Source organism: Ochotona curzoniae, unplaced genomic scaffold (genome assembly GCF_017591425.1).
Source record: "Ochotona curzoniae isolate NIBS_2020 unplaced genomic scaffold, NIBS_Ocur_1.0 contig_2210, whole genome shotgun sequence".
In the NCBI taxonomy this organism is placed as follows: Eukaryota; Metazoa; Chordata; class Mammalia; order Lagomorpha; family Ochotonidae; genus Ochotona; species Ochotona curzoniae.
Window position 1 is genome coordinate 52,572,059 of NW_024465369.1, and position 23,850 is coordinate 52,595,908.

The 23,850-nt window shown below is 36.2% G+C and overlaps 1 protein-coding gene across 1 annotated transcript in view; it reads right to left on the reverse strand.

Annotated features, from left to right (window-relative positions):
* Positions 1-558: 558 nt before the first annotated feature.
* PGAP1 (post-GPI attachment to proteins inositol deacylase 1) overlaps positions 559-23,850 on the reverse strand; it is a 69,492-nt gene continuing 46,200 nt past the window's right edge. The window contains exons 15-27 of the mRNA XM_040971916.1: positions 23,425-23,498; positions 23,273-23,324; positions 22,756-22,822; positions 22,243-22,351; positions 21,039-21,077; positions 18,103-18,196; positions 12,139-12,229; positions 10,858-11,055; positions 9,069-9,204; positions 7,880-7,930; positions 6,425-6,612; positions 4,434-4,538; positions 559-2,228 (exon numbers count right to left, since the gene is read on the reverse strand). Coding sequence (XP_040827850.1) covers positions 2,090-2,228; positions 4,434-4,538; positions 6,425-6,612; positions 7,880-7,930; positions 9,069-9,204; positions 10,858-11,055; positions 12,139-12,229; positions 18,103-18,196; positions 21,039-21,077; positions 22,243-22,351; positions 22,756-22,822; positions 23,273-23,324; positions 23,425-23,498 — 1,343 coding nt within the window. The 3' untranslated portion in view covers positions 559-2,089. The remainder of the gene's footprint in view (positions 2,229-4,433; positions 4,539-6,424; positions 6,613-7,879; positions 7,931-9,068; positions 9,205-10,857; positions 11,056-12,138; positions 12,230-18,102; positions 18,197-21,038; positions 21,078-22,242; positions 22,352-22,755; positions 22,823-23,272; positions 23,325-23,424; positions 23,499-23,850) is intronic.

The following is a 23,850-nucleotide window of genomic DNA, read 5'->3' on the forward strand; positions in this document are numbered from 1 at the left end:
CTGTTAGTATATCGATGTAGTAGCTGAAGCCCCAACCTACCATTTTTTTTATTAAATGTTTATTTAGAATCCTTTTTGTCACCCTTAGAATGAAATATTTTGTTGGCATACTTAAGACTAGATGACTTGGAAAAAAAATCACACTTACTACTCAAAAATAAGAACAAATTCACTTAATGCATGAACAGTCCTGACTATGAAACCTTAGATCATATAAACAATAAGGTCTGACAACAAAATATTCAATTTTTTTGCAGTTCTTTCTATATCTAGACAAAGCTCAAATTCATAGTTAATTTAACTCATAACTTGAGATACAGCATCAGTGGCAATCCCAAAGTTGCCCCATGTATAAAAGCTGTTCATAATGGTATGTATAACCATAAGCAGAGGTGTCCTTAACTTTTGTGTGTCATAAGTATATAATAAATCCTCTTTCTTAGCAGTGACTGAGTACATAAACATTCTAATATTTTATTCCTTTTGTTAATTCTTCAAGTAGCAAGAGCCTGATGTGGCTGCCATACCTCCTGAGGTTATCGCTTTCCTTTAATAGGCTCAGTAACTGAAATACTGAACAAAAGGAATGAAGCTCGAAAGCACCACAATGGGATCAAACTTATATCCCTCCAATCTAACAGTAAGATCTTTTTCAACTCATGCTAAAATAGCAAGGACCTGGGAGGAACTGAGACATGAGGTAACCCCATGGAAATGATCCTCCACAGGCAGTGACAGCTGAGAGGTTGTAATGAAACTCAAATACAACAGCAGATAAAAGGAAGCTGGTTCTCTAGGACATGCCTGGGTGCTGAGAAAACAGCTCACAAACATTACTGTGGAATCACTGGAACTTAGGACTTCACTTAAGAGGTTCCAGCCATTTACAGTTCACATATCTACAAGAAGGGGTATGTGAGCCAAGTGGATCTCAGCTTGAGTTTATTCTATCCAAACGCTAAGACAGCTAAACTCTCTTACTTGAGTCCATTACCCGCTTCCTACTCCTTTGCAGCTAATGAACCAAAATGTGAAATGAAATAGAAATGTAACTTCCTTATTTGCCAAACAGTAACTCAAGAAGATTCCACTGTCAAAATCTAGTCACTACAGATTCAATTTATGCAAGTACCATGAAATATTTATAACATCACTTTATACATCAAATGCTCACATCAATTCCTCAAGGTTTTTTTTTTTTTTTTCTACAGCAGATAAAAATGGTGCAAACCTGGAGTTATCTCTAACCAACAGAATTTAGTTACCAATTTATCATCGCTTCAGGCACTTTTGAAAACCATGGGGGGAGGCAGCGAATTGAATCATATGGTATTGCCTGAAAAACTGAATTTCTTCAATGCCAATAAGTAAATATTTAGAATTTTCTTCTTACTTAACAATCGCTTTAATAGTGTCCTAATATTCACCAAGACTATATAAAGTTCATATTTTAAAGTAACAATAATATTTCCCATTTCAAATTTGAATAGTGTTTCAATCCATCAGCCTTGCAGTGGTGACAACACAGTGATTATTACAGACATTAAGATAAAAGATCTACTGTATTCATCATGACTGACATAAACTGACCAAAGACTTTAGTGTCTATTTCACGTGTGAGAAACCAAACAGCTATACATTTCATTAAACTTTTAAGACATTTTTCAATATGTAAGCCGTAACACATATAAAGTAACCCACTTCCTTAGAAAGCTTGGTGAAATGAGCAGAGTGTTGACATGAGATTACAAACTATGTCCTAACTATGGAGTTTCTACATGAAAATCCCTGGTATGGCTGATGAAGTATAGCAGTGGGTGATGTACCACAACCCTCAAAGACAGTGGCCACCATATCCTTTCATTAATTTTTCAAAAATGACTAATGCATGGATGTCACACAAAAAAACAAAACCAGGCTCCAACTATTTTTCTCAAGCATTACAAAACTAATTTCCGATTTCCAATACTGTAAAAATAGACTTGTCTTCTCCAAAGGACCTTGCTGTCCATGTGGATCAATCTGTAGGTTCACTCTTCTTACTGACTCTAGAGGCATTCATCATCTTCATGAGTCCTTAAGTTCAACCTTACATAAAGTTGCACATTGCATGAAGTAAAAGAGGAATGAAGACAAAGCTTGGAACCCTATATAAGTGCGCTGACCCAAAAGCAATCACACCAACGGCAAGAGGAAGTGGAAATTGTGCAGCAGTCTTCAACAATTTACTGCAAAGAGAGAGAAACACATATTACATATGCTACATGTGAGTAAAAAATGAAACGTCTGGGCCTGGCACAATAGAATGGGGTTAAAGCCCTCGCCTTGCACGCACCGGGATGCATATGGTTGCCAGTTCTAATCCTGTCAGCCCTGTTTCCCATCCAGCTCCCTGTCTGGGGCCTGAGACAGCATTGAGGATGGCCCAAAGCCTTGGGACCCTGCACCCATGTGGGAGACCTTGAAGAGCTCCTGGCTTTGGATTGGCTCAGCTCCAGCCACTGCAGTAACTTGGGGAGTAAACAATCGGACATAAGATCTTCCTCTCTGCCTCTCCTCCTCTCTGTATATCCACCTTTCTAATAAAAATAAGTAAATCTTTAAAAAAAGAGAAACATCTGCTTTTTAGACCGTTTTGTTAAAAGTATCCTAAACAACGAAGTAATAAAATAATTTTTAACATAATTAATATATCTGAATTTTTATAAGATTTACTTTGGTTAGAAAAGGAAAAATATTTCTATGCAGAAAACGGTTCTGTTTACATTTTCACATTTTAACAGAAAGATACTAACTGGACTTTTATCTAATAATTTTGTCTTCAGGCATGCTCCCTAACAAAGCCAACCAATAATGTTATGACACAGTTGCAGGAATGTTTATCTTACTCCTACTTAAAAAAGCAAAAGAAAAAAAGAAAACACCAAACAAAAAAGACTAATCAGTAATAATAAAACAAAGACATAAGCCAAAATATTAAATATTTTAAGGGTATATTACTCTCAAAAAAGATTCATTTTTTGCTTCAAAAAATGAAGAAACTGAAGACAACATGAATTAGAAAATTTGCTGAAGAACGCAGCGCTAGTTAATAGTGAGTCGAGATTTAACACCTGTTTAATTCTAGACTATCTAACAAATCTCTGCCAGAATCAACTGGAAAGACTTCCAGAGTAATAATCGGTAAGAAAACACCAAAGGTCACCTTGGAAAATGGCACCATACATAAAAGTAAACTAACTGTATGATTCAGTTTTGAAAATTCTGAAGTCACAGTGAATCCTTCACCTACGCACATGTATCTACTCCTGTCCTTTCAGAAGCAAATCATACAAATTATTATTTTCTTTTCTCCTTAAAACGAGATTTATTTATTTATTTGAAAGAATTAGAAAGGAAGAAACAAGAGCGAAGTCATCAATCTTCTGCTTCATGCCCCAACTGGACACAATGGCCAGGGTTGGGGCAAGGCCAAAGCCAGTTTCAGAAACATCTTCCAGGTCTCACAGCGCTGCAGAGCATCAAGCACTTGGGCCATCTTCTGCTGCTTTCTCAGATGTGTTAGCAAGAAGCTGGATAAGAAGTGGAGCAGCAGGGAATCTGACACCCACTTGGGATGCTAACATTGCATGCCGTGGGTTTCACCTACTATGTCATGACAATGGTTCCCATCCATATCTTTTACAGGTTATTTTTCTAAAAGAAATCCTTTTTATTATTGTATCCTTAGAACTAAAGACTATAGTTAAGAAAACAAGTATAACACACTTGTATATAAACTACTTTTTTTTTTTTAAATTTTATTGTTGTTTACATTGTATTATGTGGTGCAGTTTTATAGGCGCTGGGGATTCCCCCCACCCCTCCCATACCCCTCCCCCCATAGTGGATTCCTCCACCTTGTTGCATAACCATAGTTCAAGTTCAGTTGAGATTCATTCCCTGCAAACACATGCCTAGCATAAAGTTCAGCGTTAAAAAAAGATTAATTTTATTTTTATTGGAAAGTCAGATATACAGAAAAGATGATCTTCCGGCCGATGGTTCATTCCTCAAGCGGCCACAACAGCTAGAGCTGAGCCAACCCAAAGGCAGCAGCTTTTTCTGGGTCTGCAACACAGATGCAGGGTCCCAAGGCTTTGGGCTGTCCTCCATTGCTTTCCCAGGCCACAGGCAGGGAGCTGGATGGGAAGCAGGGCCACCAGGATTAGAACTGGCACTCAAATGGGATCCCATCATGCTCAAGGTGAGGACCTTAACCCCTACACTATCGCGCCGGGCCCTAAACTACTTTTTCATAATCATAATAATGTTATGGCTTTACTTACAGGAATAACCTAATTAATTAACAACTAAGAGTGTGTTTCAGGAATACAATAAAGGTAATAAAGGCCAGAAAACAAGTAAGAAGGAGAAAGATTAAACTACTATACCTTGATTTTACCGGAACAGTGTAAGTATTTCCAAGAACAGCCATGGTTGGAATAAGGATAAATGCCAAAGGCTTACATGGATCAGGATTAAGTTTAAAATAATACCTGTAGCAATAAAAATACAAAAAAAGAGCAGATAACTTTAAATTATAAAAACCAGTGTACTTTTTTTGACTCCATGGTGCTGTAATTTGTTGTTGTTCTTGTTTTAACTTCATACCTGTTGTTGACTTTGTTTCGTAGCTTCTCATTTAAGGGAATGTATAGTGATGGTGTAGCAGAGACTATCATATCCAGATATGATAATGCAATGTAATATGCATCCCTATTTCCAAATCAAAGACGGACTCCCAATGAAATTGTTGGGACAGATCTAGAAAATGAGATGCTGGTCTGACATTGTTTATACCAGCAATATTGGGGCACACTTAAGTAACAGAATGATGGAATCATGATTCCTTATGAAGGACTATGCTACTGTAATAATATGGGGAAATCAGTCGGGGGATGGGAATTGGGGGGAGGAAAATTCCAAACCCTATGGAATTGTACCATAAAAATCAAAATTAAAAAAAGAAAAATAATAAATTATAAGAATCAAATTATATATTTTTTAGAACATCCTAGTAGCAATATAAATGAGACCTCTAAACAGCTCATTAAGTCTCTAATACTTTTGCTCTACATCATCTTTATATTCTGATTTATATTAAAAATTGTGTTTACAAACTATTATAGGAAATGAAATATATAGTATGAAAGCATTTCCTTTTTACAATAGGTATATGACAGGGAGGAAGGCAGAGAGGGAGTGAGTGAGAAGGGAAGGGAAAGGGAGAGGAGAGCCAAGGAGGGAAGGATGGGAGAAGAGAGGGAGAGAAGGAGAGAGAGGGGGAGGGAGGGAAAGAGAGGCAAGAAGAAGATGGAGAGGAATGGAGAGGGAGAGAGGGAGAAAGGAGTAAAGGGGAGGGATGGAGGACAGGAGAGGAAGGGAGGAAGGAAAAGAGAGAGGAAAGGAGTGAGGGGGAGAGAGAGAAGGAAGGACAGAAGGGGAAGGGAGGGAGAAGCAGAAAGGTAGAGGAGAGAGAGAGGCATGGGGAGAGAGCCACTTATTGATCTACAGGGAAAGCATGATCTCTGATGTGCTGCTTCACTCTCCAAATGCTCACAACAGCCATGGCTGGGCCAGGATTAAGACAGAATTTAAAGCAGGTCTCCCCTGCGGCTGGCGGGGAGGCAGATGCTCCAGCTGCCACCTACTGCCACTGAGGATACACCACAGCAGGAAGCAGGAATGGATAGTGGGCATGGGGTGCAAATTGGGAAGTGGGCATTGCAAGAAATGCCTTAATGTTGTACCAAACAATAGCCTCTACATTTGTATACCTACATTTAAAAAAAAAAGGTTATTTAAAATATATTAACTCTATAACAAAACATAAAATGAAGGTCTATATTAAGTAACTCGAATCTTCTAAGATCCAAATTCTTATGTCTTGCATTTATTGACAGTAAGATATCTACAGCCTTTCAGAATCACAAATATGCATTCCTCAAATATTTCTGATTTCAAATCTGATAAGAAAACTCTGAGTCCTGACTAAAAGGAGGGACAAGGGCAGGATATTAACCTCTGGGAAGCTTTGAGTGAACTTGCGAATTTACTTTTGTTTTATCAACTTAAAAATACTTTCTATATTCAGAAAATCTGGAAGTTTTATTTTATTTTTGAAAACTATACAGTAGGGTAGGGCTCAGCTGTTACTTGAGTGAAGTGGCCTTTCATTTGGCATTCATTTCATTAACACAGAAATACAAATCTTTTTTAGATGATTTTTGGGGAAGTTTAAATTCTCATGATATCATAAAATTTCAGGTAATATATAAGTGTACTGAGGAATTTTCAAGGCTATTAGGAATGAAAGAAGTCTCTGTTTAAAGATATTCATTGTTTGAAGCATAGAAATAAAAGTTATGTACATAAAACTCACTTGAGATTCTTTAGCCAGTAGATTAAAGACGGCATGCTGAGTAACACTACCCATGTGAGCAGGTTAATCACGGTACCGTGCATGCGCAGACTATCCTCGGCATCACTGGCAGACAAACGAAGGTGGTGTGCTGTAGCGTCTTTGTGATGACTGGACTTTTTTTCACTTCTTCTAGAGTGTTTTGTATTCTACAAAAGCACAAAGTAAAAATATCAAGGTACTAAATAAACAAATAATGTTAAGATATTTCATTTAGAATTATGGTCAACTACTTAAAATATAAATAAGTACCTTTTCATTACTAAACTTACACAAAACATTAAAATTATTGTACTTAAAAGTACTTCAAAATGGCAACAGTTTCAACACTTTCCTTTCACTCTTTTGGCTTACTACTTCTACGGCTGAGAATGTAAGTGTGCTTCACAAAGTCAAGTAAGTTGATAGTGCAGAATAATTTTGCAATTCATGCATACGAGAGGACTTCAATAAGCTCAGAGAAATGCATACTACAAAAAAATTACATGGATTTCAGAATCTTAGATTTCAGTCTTGTTCTGAAATAAACTTATTTATTGTCATTTTTGCAAGTTTTTATTTAAATTACTAAAAAAAAATCAAAGAATAATTTATAATACCAAAACTACATATCAATAAAGATTAATATAGAATGACCTAACTCTATTTTAGTTAAATTCACTTGCCTTAAAGTTACTTATATTAATAAAATTTTTTTAAGACTCATTCATTTTTATTGGAAAGGCAGATTTAACAGAGAGGAAGAAAGACAGAGAGGAAGATCATCCATCCACTGGATCACTTCCCACATGGCCAGAGCTGAACCAAGTCAAAGTTAGGAGTCAGGAGCTTCCTCTGGGTCTCCTGCAAGGGGTTTGAGTTCCAGGCATTTCAGCCATCCCCCACTGCTTTCCCAGTCCATAAACAGGGAGTTGGAAGGGAGGCAGAACATCTGGGACACAAACTGGCACCCATATGGGATCCCAGCACTTGCAAGCAAAGGCAGGATTAGCCAACTGTGCCATCACACCAGGTCCATACACTTTTTTAAACACTGTAAGACCATAACTTCAAAAAAAAAATTTATTTGAGAGAGAATGACAGACACAGAAAGAAATCTTCCAGCTGGCAGAAAGGACCAGGGTTGGGCCTGGCAGAATCTGGGGCTTTATCCAGGTCTTAGACATGGGTACAGAACCCCAAGGATTTGACCCATCCTCTGCTGCTTTCCCAGGCATGTAAGCAGAGAGCTGGAGTGAAAATGGAGCAGTCAGGACTTGAACCAATACCCAAATGGAATGCCAGCATCCTAAGCAGCTACTTAATCAAATACATCATAATGTCAGCCCCAAGATCATAACCTTTTTAAAAACAGAATCTTACATTTCCTCATGTTCTTTCACGTTAAAATCAAATAGAGTTTTGACCATAACTTACCACAGGCTGATTACTTTTAAAAGTTGCTAGACAAACTTGTAGATGAACAACCTAAGAAAAGAGAATGACTTAAATTCTAGTTTGAAATAACAAATATAAACCTTCTAGTGTAACTAAAAAGCAATGTAATCCTAAATTAAAAAAATAAAACAACTGAAAATTCATTTAAACATTATTTTTAAAAAGATAGTAACTGCATGTATTTGCTGTCACAGATTTTTAAAAAGCAGAAAACAAAACAATACAAATTTGCATTGGAGCTAGAGCATACTGCAATATTTTTACATTCTGTGAGCTATGTTTAAAGTTTGAATGATGTCTTGATATAGCAAGTTAATGTGTCTTACAAGACAAAAATCTGATTATTAAATAGAGTAAAAGAACTTAACATATTTTACATTATTTTAAACCCATTCAAATCTAATCTTGATTATATGCAGTGATGGAATCTTTGTTTCTAAGAAATAGGAAAAAAATCTAAATTTAATTCATTAGGTTTCTTTAAGTATTCGAGACAGTCTTGCTTATTAGGTCAGGTGTTTGACATATAAGAAAAAAAGTATAAATACAAATAGATTTATAAATCAAAATATCTACAAATAGCTTTTCCGATGCATATAAGTTTCCTTTAGAAAATAATTTATACTGTGCATGCATAAACTGATATTAAAAGCATAGGCAAATAAACCTTTGTTTAGAAAAGAAAAAATCATTATCTAAGCAACTGCCAGCAGTCTGTCCGTAAGAATAATACAGAGAGCACACAAGTGTGTCACTTCCTGGCCCCTGCTAGGAGCTGTTAGCCTGCTTATAGGGCTTTTTTTAATCAGTAACATTACCAACTTATTTATTTTTATTACTGTCCTCTGGTTTTTTGGCACTTTTTCTAATATTTTACATTATCTCAGCATAAGGAATTGATCATGCTTTTTGTTTTCTCTCATATTTGAAGATACGTGAATAAAAACTGCTCTAAAAATGTTTTCAAAGAATTCAAAATGCAACAAAGAACTCCAAACATTATATTTGCTGTTTCTGTTTCATTAACAACCCCAACTCGAATAATTTCTATAGTTAGTTTATGTAATTTCAATAATTTTTTAAAAAACTACATTTAAAACAGTTATACAAAACTTCCATGAAAATCTGTACTTGCTTTTACTAAGCTGCCTTTACTGATCTGACATACCTTAAACACATAGTAAAAATAAGCAAGAAGTATGGCAAGTGCTCCACAAGTTGTCCAACTAACTATGATCAAAACAATTGTCAAAAATGGCAGGTATGGTGGTAAAATCTTGATATCTTTGGGAAGTTCAGAGGGTCTGGAATAAAAAGAATAAAGTTCAAAAACAGATATCATACAAATAAAACTATTTACATTATGTACATAAAATTATATAAGCATTCTTAATCTAAAAACCCCAAATTTGAAGGTCCCCAAATCCAATTTTTTTGAATAATGACAAGATGTCACAGTGGAAAAGAATATTCCACACCTAAGCTCAAGATGAGGTTGCAGTCCAAACAGGAAGAGTAGCAGTATTTTATAAAATTATCTTGAGGATATATGTATAAGGTGCATAGAAAACATATGTACATTTTGTGCTTAGACTTGCACCTTATTCACAAGATTTCCCACTATACACATGCAAATATTAAAAATAAATGCAAAACACTCTGGTCTCAAGCCTTCTTGATAAGAAATATCCAAAGTACCCAAAGTACAGTACTTTGCCAACCTCTTCTTATTCTTTAAAACATTTTAAATCACTTTATGTATATAAGGTGAGCAAGTTCCGTATATTTCAGAACACACACTTAGCAGCACAGCAGTACTTCCCATCGTACCCTCTCATCTGGGTTCCCCAACCACCCTCCTCCTCCCTTATTTCTCTTTCTCTTGTATTTCAATTTTACAATATTATACTGTCAGTTCACAATCAGAAGCTTAAAATTCCATTAGGTAAAGAATTAAACAAATAGCAAGAAGAAAAATACCCCAAGTTTCTCAAGGGTACAGGCCTAGGCTGAATAATCAAACCTCAAAAAAAAAAAAAAAATTTAGACCACTGGAAAAAAATAAAAAGAAGAGATAGGCAGCATTCCAGCTGTGTATTTCCACATGCATCTAAGACAGCTGACCCGGGTTTTCGCTTCAAAAAATTAAAGCTGATTTGTTTCTAAAAAAAAAAAAGTCAAGTTTGCTCATATGCTTTATATTTACTATACATTTACATATACTTTGTAGCAGAAATTGTGCTAAGCCATAAAAAGTGTTTACAAAGATAACCACTAATGCTAGACCTTGTGCCACACATCTTCAACCTTCACAGTCTGAGAAGTCTGTTTAAACCACTTCACAACACTATCACCCACATGCTCGGTGGCATTACAGTTAGAAGCCCCAGCAGAGGCACTTCAGAACGGTGCAGGGTGAGGGGTCACATCACAGTAACCCAGGGACAGTAAACCACATGTCCAGGACAAAGGAGAGGCAAGGGAAGCTAGACTGGTGTTTTACCAGGAAAACACAATCTCCGGCCTCCAAGAAAATCCTAGGCAAAGGATTTGGAATCCAAAGTTTTTGGAACTTTTATGCTCCATCTAAACTGATGTTAACTATCTTGAGTAAAGTCTTTTGTCCTGAGATTTGATTGCAGAAGTCAGCATATAAAAGCACTGCCACACAAATAATTCCTTTTAAGAAAGTTTTCAACAGTGAAATTTAAAAAACCTGTGTAGCTGATCAAACTTTATTAACCTTTCAGCACTACAGTAAACATTAAATATAGCATTTAATTTGCAATAAATGACTAGCTTACAAAGACAACTTTGAACACTAACCCCTATTTTTGCTATTTATACCTAAATTCCTTAGAAAAGAGTTTCTTAAAAATAATTTTAACACTTCATATTAGAATACCAATTTTTTCTTATTTAGGAATAGTAAGGAAGTTTTTTTTTTTTTTTTTTACCTTTTCAAAGCTAGCCATAGTGAAGAAAGAAGTTTCACAGATGTGGAAGAGACTAGACCACTCCAATAGGCAGTGCAAGTTCCAAATAAAAAGAGAATCAAAGAAACAAGGGGGAAACACATGCTCTGACTGGTTAAGACGATTGCATCTAATTCTGGTAACAACAATGTATCCCAGATTTCTTTAAACCATTTATATCTGTGGATAAAACATAAAAGATAAATGAGCAAACAACTGACATTAAAGGAATTAATATTTAAGGTATTTGACCACCTAAAAGAGTCTCTAATTCCATAATTTATAATTTATAATTATACTGAAAAATAAATAAATAAATAAATTTCAATTCTTTGTACATAACATATCCTTATCATTCCATTCAAGTGAGCCTTATGATTTTAAAGGATCTAAGAACTGAGTCTCAATATAGCATTTCTGATTTTTACCGATCCTTTAATAATGTGGTCTGTGTTTACTTGTGGTTAAAATCAACAGCTCGATATACAACGACAGAAAAAAAGATACCTAGGTGATGTTTTGAATTTTTAAAATTTATTTATTAGACAGGCAGAGAGAGAGAGAGATAAAGAGAATTCTCATCAACTGACTTCCCAGGTTAAGGTTGGAAGCCAGGAGTTGTGAACTCAATCCAGGTAATGCAAAAGGGTTGGTTGCAGGAACCAAAACTGAGCTAACACTGCTACCTCCGAGGGTCTGCAATGGCAGGAAAGTAGAGTGAGACGGAGTCAGAGTCAGGAATTTAACTTAACCAAGTACTGTGGTGGAGGACTCAGGCATCTTAACTACTTGGCTAAACATCAGCTCCCTAAGCAATTGTTCTTAGCTAAAAAAAAAAAGGCAAAACAAAACAAAAATACCACAAATGTGAATAAATTAACAATGGAATGTTAAGTAAGAGGAAGAGATCAGAGGCATTATTTCAACAATACCCCATAATGATTTATGTTTGTGAATATAAAATACTCAAGGATCACGGACCATACACAATCAGTTACAAATGTTAAAGAGCTGGCATAAAATTTAAAACCAACATTTTTCTTGGTGTGTGTGTGGGGGGGGGGGCGTTGTATAAATTGCCCATAAAATGATTATACTATAGAAATAAATGATGATATATCTATTAAGACTTTTTCTAAGAGAAAAATTTCTGTTAATAAAACAAGACAACTGGTAAATCTATATGAAAATCTGCATACTGCATTATGGAACTAAGTATGTTTAAGTAAAATTAAAGTCATTATTACAGGTAGTAAAACTTACCCCAAAAGAAACTTAATCATGATTACAAAAGGATCAACTTTGTAAGGTTTGGCTTCTTTATCCAACATAACAGCATATTCCAAGCAAGAACCTGGTAAGTTAAAAAAAAAAAAAAAGAAAAACTTACATGCAATAGAAAACTGACAGTAATTAAGTATGAGATATATTACATACTTCATTGTCAAAAACAACATATTTTATGATAGAGAAAGCAAGTGTTTATTATTACCATAGAGGTTCTTCTAAAAGATTAAAAATCACTATAATTCAGTGGATCAAATTCAGGAAGTCAAATCTGGCATTACAAAAAGCTCCATGCCAGTGAGAGACTGGGGAGGGAAATAGTGGGCTCCTCCCTCTTGGATTACTACTCCCATGGGAGGGCACAAAAACTAGGACAGGGGCTAGGGTGGCTAGACAGAGAGGCACCCAACAACATCTGTGTGGGCTGAATACTTGAGCTGGTTAGAAGGAATTAAGCTTCAATACCCATCGACATGCCTGAGAGCCAAATGGACTAGTCTGCTACACATACTGGCAAACCAGGGTAGGGGGCGGTCCTGGTGGGGGTTATTGTGGGTTGCTCCAACTAGGCTGCAGCTCCCACTGGTTTATGCGAGGACCTAGTATGTGCTGGGCAGAACCAGGCCAGACTGCAACACCCATTGGTTCCAGTGGAAGTTGGGGCTGAAAACAGAACCAATCTAGCAACTGCAACCACCAGCTGATCAGGGCAATGGACTGTGCCAGGCCCTGTACTTGCTAGTGCATACAAAAATCTGGTCTGGGAACACCTCAGACAAAGTTTCTTTGGGGATCTCCTCAATCGAAATGCCGAACTCAGAACCCTAACCAAGAAAAGAGAGAAGACAGAATAGGTCAATCAACCACCTCAGCTATATGTTGCAGGCGAAATACTGGGCAAATGGAGACTCTAAGATGGACTATGTCAATCAGTGGATTCTTCAATGACCTCATTGTACTTGGAGTGGTGAGACTGGCAGCGATTCATAACTGGTGAACTATCAAAACCACTTGAGCATGTATCTCAGAGCATTCCCCACATCTGGGACCTGGGGTGGGTGGGAGACTGGGTGGGCTTCTCCCTCAATATCCCCCTTTACCTCAGATACATGAAGGAAACAATATGGAAATAATAGTCTTACTCACTTTCCTATAGCCCTTGAACCTTTTTACCCTAATTAACTATGTAAAGATTGTCAAAAATAAAAAAAAAGTAAAAAAAAAAAAAGCCCCATGCGTGATTGCTAGAATTGCTTTATTAGAATATAAGTCATGACATCTAGTTAATCCACTTACAGAGTCATGTACATTTTCATCAGCTAACTGGAGACCGCTACTAGCCTACTTTCTGGCTTTACAGTATGCAGCTTCTGAATATCTGAGCTAGAAGGAATCACAGCCTGGGGTTCCTTTGTGATTGGCTGTTTTAACCCAGTATCCAAAATACAGATCAGCACTGCATTTGTTTTCATTGTTAAGTAACTGACTGAATGGATATATCATAATTGACTTCTCCATTCACAAAGTAACGGACATTTTAGTTACACCCGCTTTTTAATTATTATGAAAAATCCTCCTGTGAGCATTTAGTACCACTTTTGCTTGAAGTAGACTTTCAGTTCTCCTGGGATTACGCCTAGAAAGGGAGATGCTGAATTATATGTGACTCTAACCATCATAAGAATCATCAGTTTTCTGAAGTAATTATGCCATTTACATTCCTACTAGCAAGGGATAAGGGCTCCAATCTGTGCACATTCTTGTTAACATTTGTTTTTATCTTTTTTGTTATGATACTTCTATGGGATATGTTCACTGGTGAATTTTGATATGTACCCTTGGTGTTCAACTATCACTTTAATTGATTTGAGACATAATCCTCTCCTTAAATCCTCCAGAATGGCTAACATCAAGTATTCCTGGGGTATTACATCTATCTAGAGAAAATTTCCAAGTATTTGAGAATCAACTATCAAGTCAGTTGAAACTAAGAATGATGTGTCTCTAAAAACTGAAGACGTGATAGACATTTACATTGTTATAATATAGAACTTTTATAGGGTGGATTACACTGCATGTAGATTCCTTGCTCCTAGAATACAGGTTATCTCAGGTTACAGTGAACTGAAAGCAGACTTCAAGTTGTACAAGTCACTGAAAGGCATCAAGTAGCTGAGTATCTGGTCAGATGGAAATGGTAGAGGATATACACGAAATGCTTATTTTCCTGTGCATTTACTTTTCTTTCTTTTTCTATCTTTCTTGCTTTCTTTTTTCTTTTTACTCTGAGTCAGAGATCCCAAACTGACAGGTTTACAATCCAAATGCCCACAACAGCAGGAAGTGGACAGAACCAATTTAAGAGCCATGAACTGAATCTGAGTCTCCCACTGAGTGGCAGGAACCTAATCATTTGAGCTTTAACCTGCTACTATACAAGGACAGCAAGATCTAATCTGTTGGAAGACTCAAAAGCAAAACATACCGTTTTGTTTCATAAGTGGAGAAAGAAGGAAGATGAAACCAAAAACTTAAGGAGTTTAATGTTTAAGCTTAATGGCCAACCACACAAAGTGTGGTCTATCTATAAAGTGCTTGATTAAAAAATCATTTGGGAGGATCAAGATGGTGGAATAGGGTAGGACATGTTTAAACAGACAGAGAAGTGTTATCCAGGGTAAAGCAGAGAGGGCATATTGCAGGAAAAAGGAGAGGACAGACTGATGGCAACGGGCACCTGGACACTGATAGACACATGGGCACCTGGACACTGATAGACACAGGGAGCAGTGGAGACAATGGCATGGTGTTGCAGTGACCAGATACCACAACAGCATTTACCGACCTGAGTGTCTGAACTGCACCAGCTACCAGGTGGAAGGGGAGTTCACCAGGAGCTCAGCACATGAACCCAAGCAAAAAAACTGCCTGTCCTGCTGGTTTGTTTGACCAGGAGCAGAGACAGAGCAGCAGATCCCAAACAGGCAGTGCAGGAACAGGGTGGATTTCACAGCCCAGACTCCACTAGCACTGAATCTGGTGCTATCTTGTGTAAGGAGGCAAAAGATAGGGACAGGACTCTGCATGCACTAAGCTGGGAGTGAACTCATTTCTGCCTCAGTGCATTGCAACCACATGGCATCATACAGGTTCCATCCAAAATAAGTGCAGGTAGCCCACAGACATAACGACCAGCAGATCCACAACTCAAACAGTAGCATATCAAGTGCCATTTTGTAAAGTGCGGCAAAGGCTTTGAGACAGCAGGGACAACAGTGAGCTGTGCTTACAGTGACCTGGGAGTGAATTCACTGAGACTTCAGTGCGTTGCACTGGTCCCAACTGAAAATAATACCAATTTTGGCAGCTTACGACTCAAAGTAGTCTGTGTGGCCCTCAGACCTAATGGCCAGCAGGTTCTGGTAGGAACAGCGCTGCCAATTACCTAGCTATTTAGGAATCTGGTGTCTCCACAGTCCTGGGCACTGCTCAAACCAGAAGTGGGAGAAACCTTGTACAAACCATGGTGCAACAATAGCACAGGATCACAGGAGGTAGAGTGGGGACCAGTACCTGGGGCTACAGAGACCACTGTGGAAGTCTAACATAAGAGCCCAGATTTCAAACTTGTTGGAGGGAGTGGCACAAATGACTGCAAACAAAGAGCCAAACAATGTATCAACCACAAGAAGTAAAATCAAACTGTAGACATGTGAGTAGAACCAGTTTAGAAACCTGCCCCAAGGAGAAGAATCTGCTAACCAGAAGTAAAATGACCAAGTGCAAAGAGACAGAGACACTATGAATATTACTGAAGACTCCCCTACAAAGGAGCAAAAGCCTTTGCCAACCTCAGAGTTCACTGAGGAATACATCGAGAAAATGGGGTATACAGAATTCAAAACTCTTGTTATAAGGCTTCTTATCAACAACAAGAAGCATGTAATACAGGAATTTAAGGAATATGTAAAACAGGAAATAGCAACACTGAAACAAAAATCAAGCAGAATTATTGGAAATGAATGATGCAATACACCAAATTAAAGTTCAGGGGAAAGTCTCAATAATAAAATGAAGGAAGCAGAAGAAAGGATCTCAGAGTTGGAAGATATTTCCTGTCACAAGGGGGAAACAAACAAAAATCTGAAAGCAGAACTGGGTCAACCAAAAAAAGTATTCAAGAATTGAAAGACTTTATTAAAAGGCCAAATATAAGAGTTATGGGAGTTCCAGAAGTGCAGAAAGAGAAACTGGGTTTAGAGCTGTACTAAATGAAACAATAATGGTAAATGTCCCTAATCTAGAGAAAGTACTGGGAAACAACATTCAGGAGGGCAACAGAACTCTCAACAGGGGTGAACAAAAGTGATCCTCACCAAGACATGTATAACCAAGCTCTCTTCAAACATAAGAAAAAGATCCTTCAATGTGCATGTGAAAAAAAATCAATTGACCTACAGAGGGATGCCCATCAGATTCACAGTTGACCTCTAACCAGAAACTCTACAGGCTAAAAGGAAATAAGTTACTTGCACAAACAGCAAAGAAAAGTTAAAAGAATATGCCTCTTTGAAACCTGCCTTACAAATGATACTTAAAGATGTTTGCTTGACAGAGAAAAGAAATAGCACCCACCAAAACCAGGGGCAAAGCTGAGGAACATTCCAGTAAAAAAGAAACAACAGAAGACTAAATCAAACGATGAACAACCAATTGCTAAAATGACAGGACTAAATTACCACCTATTCATATTAACCTTGAGTATAAATGACTTAAACTCATCACTGATATGTCATAGATCAGTAGACTGGATTAAAAAACTAACTCCTTGTATTTTTTTGTCTGCAGGATACACATTTCACCAAGATCAGCAGAAACTATATTTCATGGATTTTGATGCTTTTGTTTTTAGGTTTATTTCTTGTAAACAATTTTTTCCTCATTAAACTTCACTGATTTGTAGATCATCCATTTTTTTTAAAAGGTTCTTAATTTTCATTTTCATTTCTTCAGTGACACATTAGCCAATCAGTATTATATTATTTAACCTCTATTTTCTTCCTGTTGTTGATTTTGTTTTGTGGCTTTTCATATAACAGGACGTATAGTAACTGTGTAATGTAGACTATCATATCTAGATGTGAGAATACAATGCAGTATGCATCTCTACTTCCAGATCAAAGTATGATTCCCAATAAAATTGTGAAATATATTCTTACAATAGGATGCTGGACTCCTTGCCATCGTCCATGCCCACAATGGCAGGATACACTTAAATAGCAGAATGATGGACTTTTGACTGTTTGTGAAGAACTATACTATAGTAATAATATAGGGGAATTCCACGTTGGGGGAGAGAGGATTTGAGGAGGCAGAACGGGAAATCCCAGGGCCTACTGAACTGTTTAATAAAAATGACAATAATAATGCAAAAAATGGAAAAAGAAATCATCGATTCTACCAGGGCACTAATGGTAAACTTCTTGGTGTATATTCTGGCTATTTTTGTTTCCTCTTAAGACATACCTACTGAAAAAAATTACAAATGAAGATGATTTCATTTTCAATTCCAATGCGTATTTTAGAATTTAGAGTTAAAATAGCTAGTTGTTACATTAAAAATGACCTTGAGTAAAAAATGACAGCATAAGAGAATATTAATAATCATTCTCTCTTAGCACCACACACTGAAAGTATCTGAGTTTTCAGGCCAAAATGGCTCAGGAAATTTTTGTTTTATACTAGTTTGAGACTGATGGTTGACAAGGTTTTGAAAAAAAGATACAGAGAAAACTAGCCATAAAACCTCATGCATAAAATTACAGTATTTGCAGCTAATAGCTTCACTAGATCTTCTACGTCAAAAGGATTTAATAATAAAACTAATAATTATTCCAGTCTAATATTCATGAAAAAAATAAAAAGTATAAACCTTCTTACCTGTTGAGAAAAGAGAATATAACTGCCCTCCATATGCGAGAAGGATACTAGATATTACGTAAGCAGGCAGAGCTCCCCCATGGAATCTAACTACCTAGAAAACAGGCACATCAATGAGAAACTCTTGAATATTTATATTCATGAAATAAACATATTTTCAAATGAAATAAACAGCTATTTTTTACTTAAAACTTCCCTGACACAGCACAAAACTATTTCCAATCACAGACCTTGGGCAGGTAGGGCTGCTGTGGCACAGTGTATTATAATACTGTCTGCAACAATGGCATCCCACATGAGTGTCAGTTTAATCCTGGTTGCTCCACTTCCAATCCAACTCCCTGCTAATATTCCTGCCAAAGCAGCAGAAGATGGCCCGAGTACTTGAGCCATCACATGTGGGAGACCTGGATGGAATGCCAAGCTCCTAGTTCAGCCCTGGCTGTTGTGGATATCTGGAGATTTCTCTCTCACTCTGCATATCTTCCTTTCAGATAAATAATTTTTTTAAAAAGAAATATAAATACATGATAAAAATAAACCTTAATAGAAACTCAAATTGGTTTACATGGATCATAGTCAAACTGTAGACATGATTCACTTAGCTCAATATTTGGCACAGTATTTTTCAATAATTAGACATCAACATAGATAAACTGATTTTACCTAAAAATACAAATTTCAGTTTCATTTAAAATCTAAAAATCTACAAGCATTAGATGTAATTTCCATACAGAAATAATTTATTAGAATGTACATAATGTGTTGAGTTTACTTGGCTAACTTTTTAATAGCAGACTAAAGAATATGTAAACACATTTTCCTCTTCTTTTCCCAGAAAAAAAGTTAACTCTATGAAAAATCTTCTAATGAAAAGCTTAAGATTTATCCTAGTTGTTTCTCTTTATTCCTCCTCCCAAGTCTCCTATGATTCTATCAATTACACTAAAACGATGTATTATACAATTTACTTTCATTCTACTACTACCCACAAGCTAAATTTGAAATAAGCGTGAAGAAGATATTGTATTTTTTTCAATCGTTTCAGAACAACAACTCAATCACCTTGAATGCTTTATTTGATATTTTAAACTACACCTTTTGGTCATGTAACACTAGTATACTCATATTTTTTATAAAATTTTCCACATATAAATAAGATTAAGTCTATCATCTTTGGGTATAACACCTGTCTACAAAACATCAAGTTAACTTGACTTTTCCTGTCACTAATCTGTATTATAAATGGAGGAGTGAGAGGGATAAAAGGGCATTTATATCTTTCCTCTGAACCACTGTGTAGTTTATGTATTACAAATGCTAAAAACACAATCTGATGAATTATTCTAAGCATTTTTCCTCTGTTTTAGAATATTTCTTATAACTGTCTCTGATTTTATTTTCCAGCTTGTAACTATCATTTGATTTTCTATTACAATTTAGCACAAAATTTTAATGTTAACTTAGAATTTCATAATGTTCACAAATTTAATAATCACCATCAAATTTTCAGTGGGTTGTTGCAAGGACCAAACAAGGTGCTATGTATAAAAATGCTTCTGAGTGTGCTCACTTTGGCAGCACATATACTAGAAATGTTTCTGATTTAATTTTGATTTGTGAGTTGTATTGTAATTGCATTGTAATTATTAGAGCTAAAGTCCTTGATTCGCATGCAGCAGGATCCTCTGTGGGCACCAGTTCTAATTCTGACAGCTGCCCTGCTTCCCATCCAGCTCCCTGCTTATGGCCTGGGAAAGTAGTCAAGGACGGCCAAAGCCTTGGGACCCTGCATCTGCCTGGGATACCTGGAAGAGGCTCTGGGTTCCTGGCTTTGGATTGGCTCAGCTCCAGCCATTGTGGGCACTTGGGGAGTGAATCAACAGACGTAAGATCTTTCTGTCTCTCCTCCTCTCTGTATATGTGACTGTCCAATAAAAACAAAGCCTTAAAAAAATTGAAAGAAAGGGAAGAAAGGGAAGGAAGGGAAGGAAGAGAAGGAAAGGAATGAAGGAAGGAAAAACCAAATGGTAGAGATTTTTCCTATGTTGATTCCCTCCCAAATGGTTCCAAAGGCCAGAACTGAGACAGGTCAAAGCCAACAGCAAGACTCTTCACCCTGGTCCCCCACATGAGTAGCAAGAACCCAAATACTAGGCCATTTTCTGCTGCTTTCCCAGGTGTATTAACAAGCAGCTTGAAATGAAATGGAGCAGCCCAACTCTGGGACTATAATAACCAGTGCTGACATATGCCAAGCTGATTCCAAAATAATAATTTAAAGCAAAGAAAAAGAATTATATATCTGATTGAAGAAAAATATGAAAAAAAAAACCCAAGAAATAAAAATAAAGCTTACTAAAATTTTACTAAATTTTAAAACTTGACCCACCAATATAATCTTATTTATGCTAGATTACATCATTCTGCAAGTTATCCTGAATATCTGTAGCACTACTGCTTAATACATAATTCTTGTAGCATTATTTGCAAGTTATTTTCAACATATTGATGATTAAGAGAATTTATTTCCTACATTTTACAAATTGAATATGTACAACATAAAAAACTCGTGAAAGCTACAGATTTAATTATGCTATGAATTAGACTGTAACATGAACAACACATTTTTAATATGACATTCACGTGGGCAAAAAGATTAACTTTTGGGGAAGAATCAGGTATCAACTGTCATTTCTAGCATGTTGTAATCAAGAAAGTTCATCACCTCAAGGCAAAGGTTTGCTAGTCATGGTCTGTGGGCCAAGAATGGTTCCAAGATACTACTGAAGTAGAGGAAGTAAGAAGAGAAACAAAGAGGAAAGCAGCAGATGAGTCAGAAAAAGCAGCTGCATGTGCTGGTAAATCACTGATTTGCATAAAAAATTTATAACCTTTTTTCACAAGGCAATAAACAACAACCAAGAGTCTCTTACCTGGCCAAGTATTTGTGGAAAGGAAGTCTTAACTGTAACCTAGTTTAAAACAATGATTAAAAAAGGTTATTTTTCCTAAACTCCTCTATTTCACATTTCATTAATCTGAGCACTTCTCCAACCATTAAGCATAATTGATTTTTAATAAAGATAACTCCAAAGGAATGCAAAATCTTAAAGAATCTTCTTAACCACCACTTAAATGGTATCAAGTACAATTTTACCATTTAATATGTTATCCTATATTCTAATTCATCAATAATTGGGTGAATCTTTTATCTGTGGTAATCCATTACAAAATAAAATATTTAATTAATCTCAAGATGTCATTAACAAATTATGCTAGATAAGGGAATTTAAGTAAAAATAATGCTTTAAAAAGAAATTCACCCTCCCCCTCCTCTCCCTCCTCTTCCTCTCTCCCAGACTCTCTCTCTCTCTCCTTCCCCCTCCCTTCCTTTTGACGTTCCCACCGACTCAGTCCCCTTCCCTGTCCCCCCTGGCAGCACCCCTTCTACCACCATGGCAGGAGGTATGTCCCTTCCAGTTTTCTCCCCCTCCACCCCTGCTCTCATTCCTGTCCTGAAAATGATAAAAATATAATAATAATAAAAAAGAAATTCATGCTAATTACACATGAACAAAACCTTTTGATAACAGTAAGTCTTGGAAAAGTAGATTTTTCTTAGAAAATTACAAAACACATTTTTTCAAAATATTGGCTTGTTCAAAACATGCACCATTTGTAACAATATGGATATGTTGAGGAGATCCCCTTGATTCATACAATAAACACAGTAGGCATAGGCAAAATATTAATAACTAATAGAGTTTAGGTAAATAGCAAAGAGGAATAAACATCCTTCAGCTGACCTAGGGGAGATGTGAACCAACATGTACCATGTTAATTATTGTGCCAAACCAAGTCAGTTTATTTCATGCAGTTCTTTGATTTATAAAAGATGCTGGACTTGGGACCTCTGCAGTCTCAATTTTTATTTTCTAGTGCTTAAGACGGGCATATTTTCAAATTATCCAGCTAAGGATACTTTGAAGATGTTACTAACAAACAATAATGGGGAATTCTTAATGTATTTTAAATGTCTATTTCTTATATTTACTGGCTTTCATACCTACAACTAATAAAAATTCTCTAGCTTAGGCTGTAAGTAAATCTTACTTGATGATTATGCAGGCAACCTACCTCATATTGACAGTCTGATGATGTGTACATTTTTAATAATGCCACATGGCTGTCATTTTCTGGTTGAGCAATATGAAGCTTCAGGGAAATTTCTGTGGTAGATGGAACCCTGAGGAGATAAGTTAAAAATCAATCATCAAAAACAAACTGCCATGGCTAAGTTAATCATCAATACAATGAAATAATGTAGATGAAATGAGATGCCAGATTTAGGGTTATGAACCATTTTCCCAACCACATCTCAACTGTGTCAATGCTCCCTCTAGGGCACAGGAGTGGGGGAAGTGTGGAAAGACCCTTATGTTTCAACTATGCTATGCTTAAATTCTATATTATTTAACAAGAATATCATATTCTATATTAAATGATGTGCACGATGCTGAAGGATATATATGTTTTACTGAGGCATTTTAATAATTCATAGGACTTAAATAAATATCTATGATATTAGTTATCCAAATTTCTATTTTCCAAAAGAATCAGAGTTGAAAGTAAATTCTTTGATAGGCTTACTGTGCAATGGTTAATGAATCTTCATAAGACCATGGAATATGCAGTTTATAGATACTAGTTATTTCTTCTGTTAAAACAAAAACGAACCATGTATTACCAATCATATGTTACCTTAACTGTAACTTAAACTTCTATAATATCTATCTAATCATACAATCTCATTTCATGAAAATACTCAGTAACGGTTATATCACAGAAAGAAAAAGGATTTGGGAATTCCTGAAACAACAATGATTTAACTAGATATTTACTATCTCATCTAACTGGAAAAACACTGAGCAGTTTAATCTGAACTATTACTTCAAGACATAAAGACATACAGTATTTTCAAAATGTGGATATTTTAATTGAAACAGATAAAAATGTTTTACTGTTAAAGATTCTTTTCTATTATTACCTATTTCAGTTAATTCCAGCTAATTTTACAGAAAAACATAAAAGGTGTTAGAGTATTTAAGCAAAAAACTATAGACTTCACACACAACAATACTATATATTTTTCAGAAAATACACTTACCTCTGACTCCTGAGCACTTGCTTACCACGTTGATTTTAAATGCTTGGTATATCTAAACAGCATTTGATCACAACAAAAGGAACAATAATTTACTTGTTTGCTTAAAAAGTGAAGTAAATTAAAACCTTTTTTATTGTAGTGAGGATAATGACCTGTCCGAAGTTCAGAAGCTCTATATTGTAGTACAGTCCACTTGTGTTTAAAACCACCTTCCTTGAAGACAATCCTGTTGAATCAAGGGTGTTATATCATTTAGAATATCAATGCTTTTAAAAAAATGCTTAAATAACATTTAAGAGAATGCCTACAGATTTTATTATTATTATTATTGACAGATTACAGGGAGCAGGCATTAGGGCAGTGTGATTCAGCCAATGACTCCCTATTAGAGTCCCAAGTCTCATTCCCAGCTCCAGACCCTGCTTCTTGCTAAGGCAGATCTGAGGGGCAACAGTGACACTGGAAGTTATTACACTCCTACCGCCCATGTGGGAGACCTGGATTAAATGCCATGCTCCTACTTGCAATGTGGGCAAGCCCCAATTACTGCAGGCATGTGGGGTGAGAGAAAACCAGTA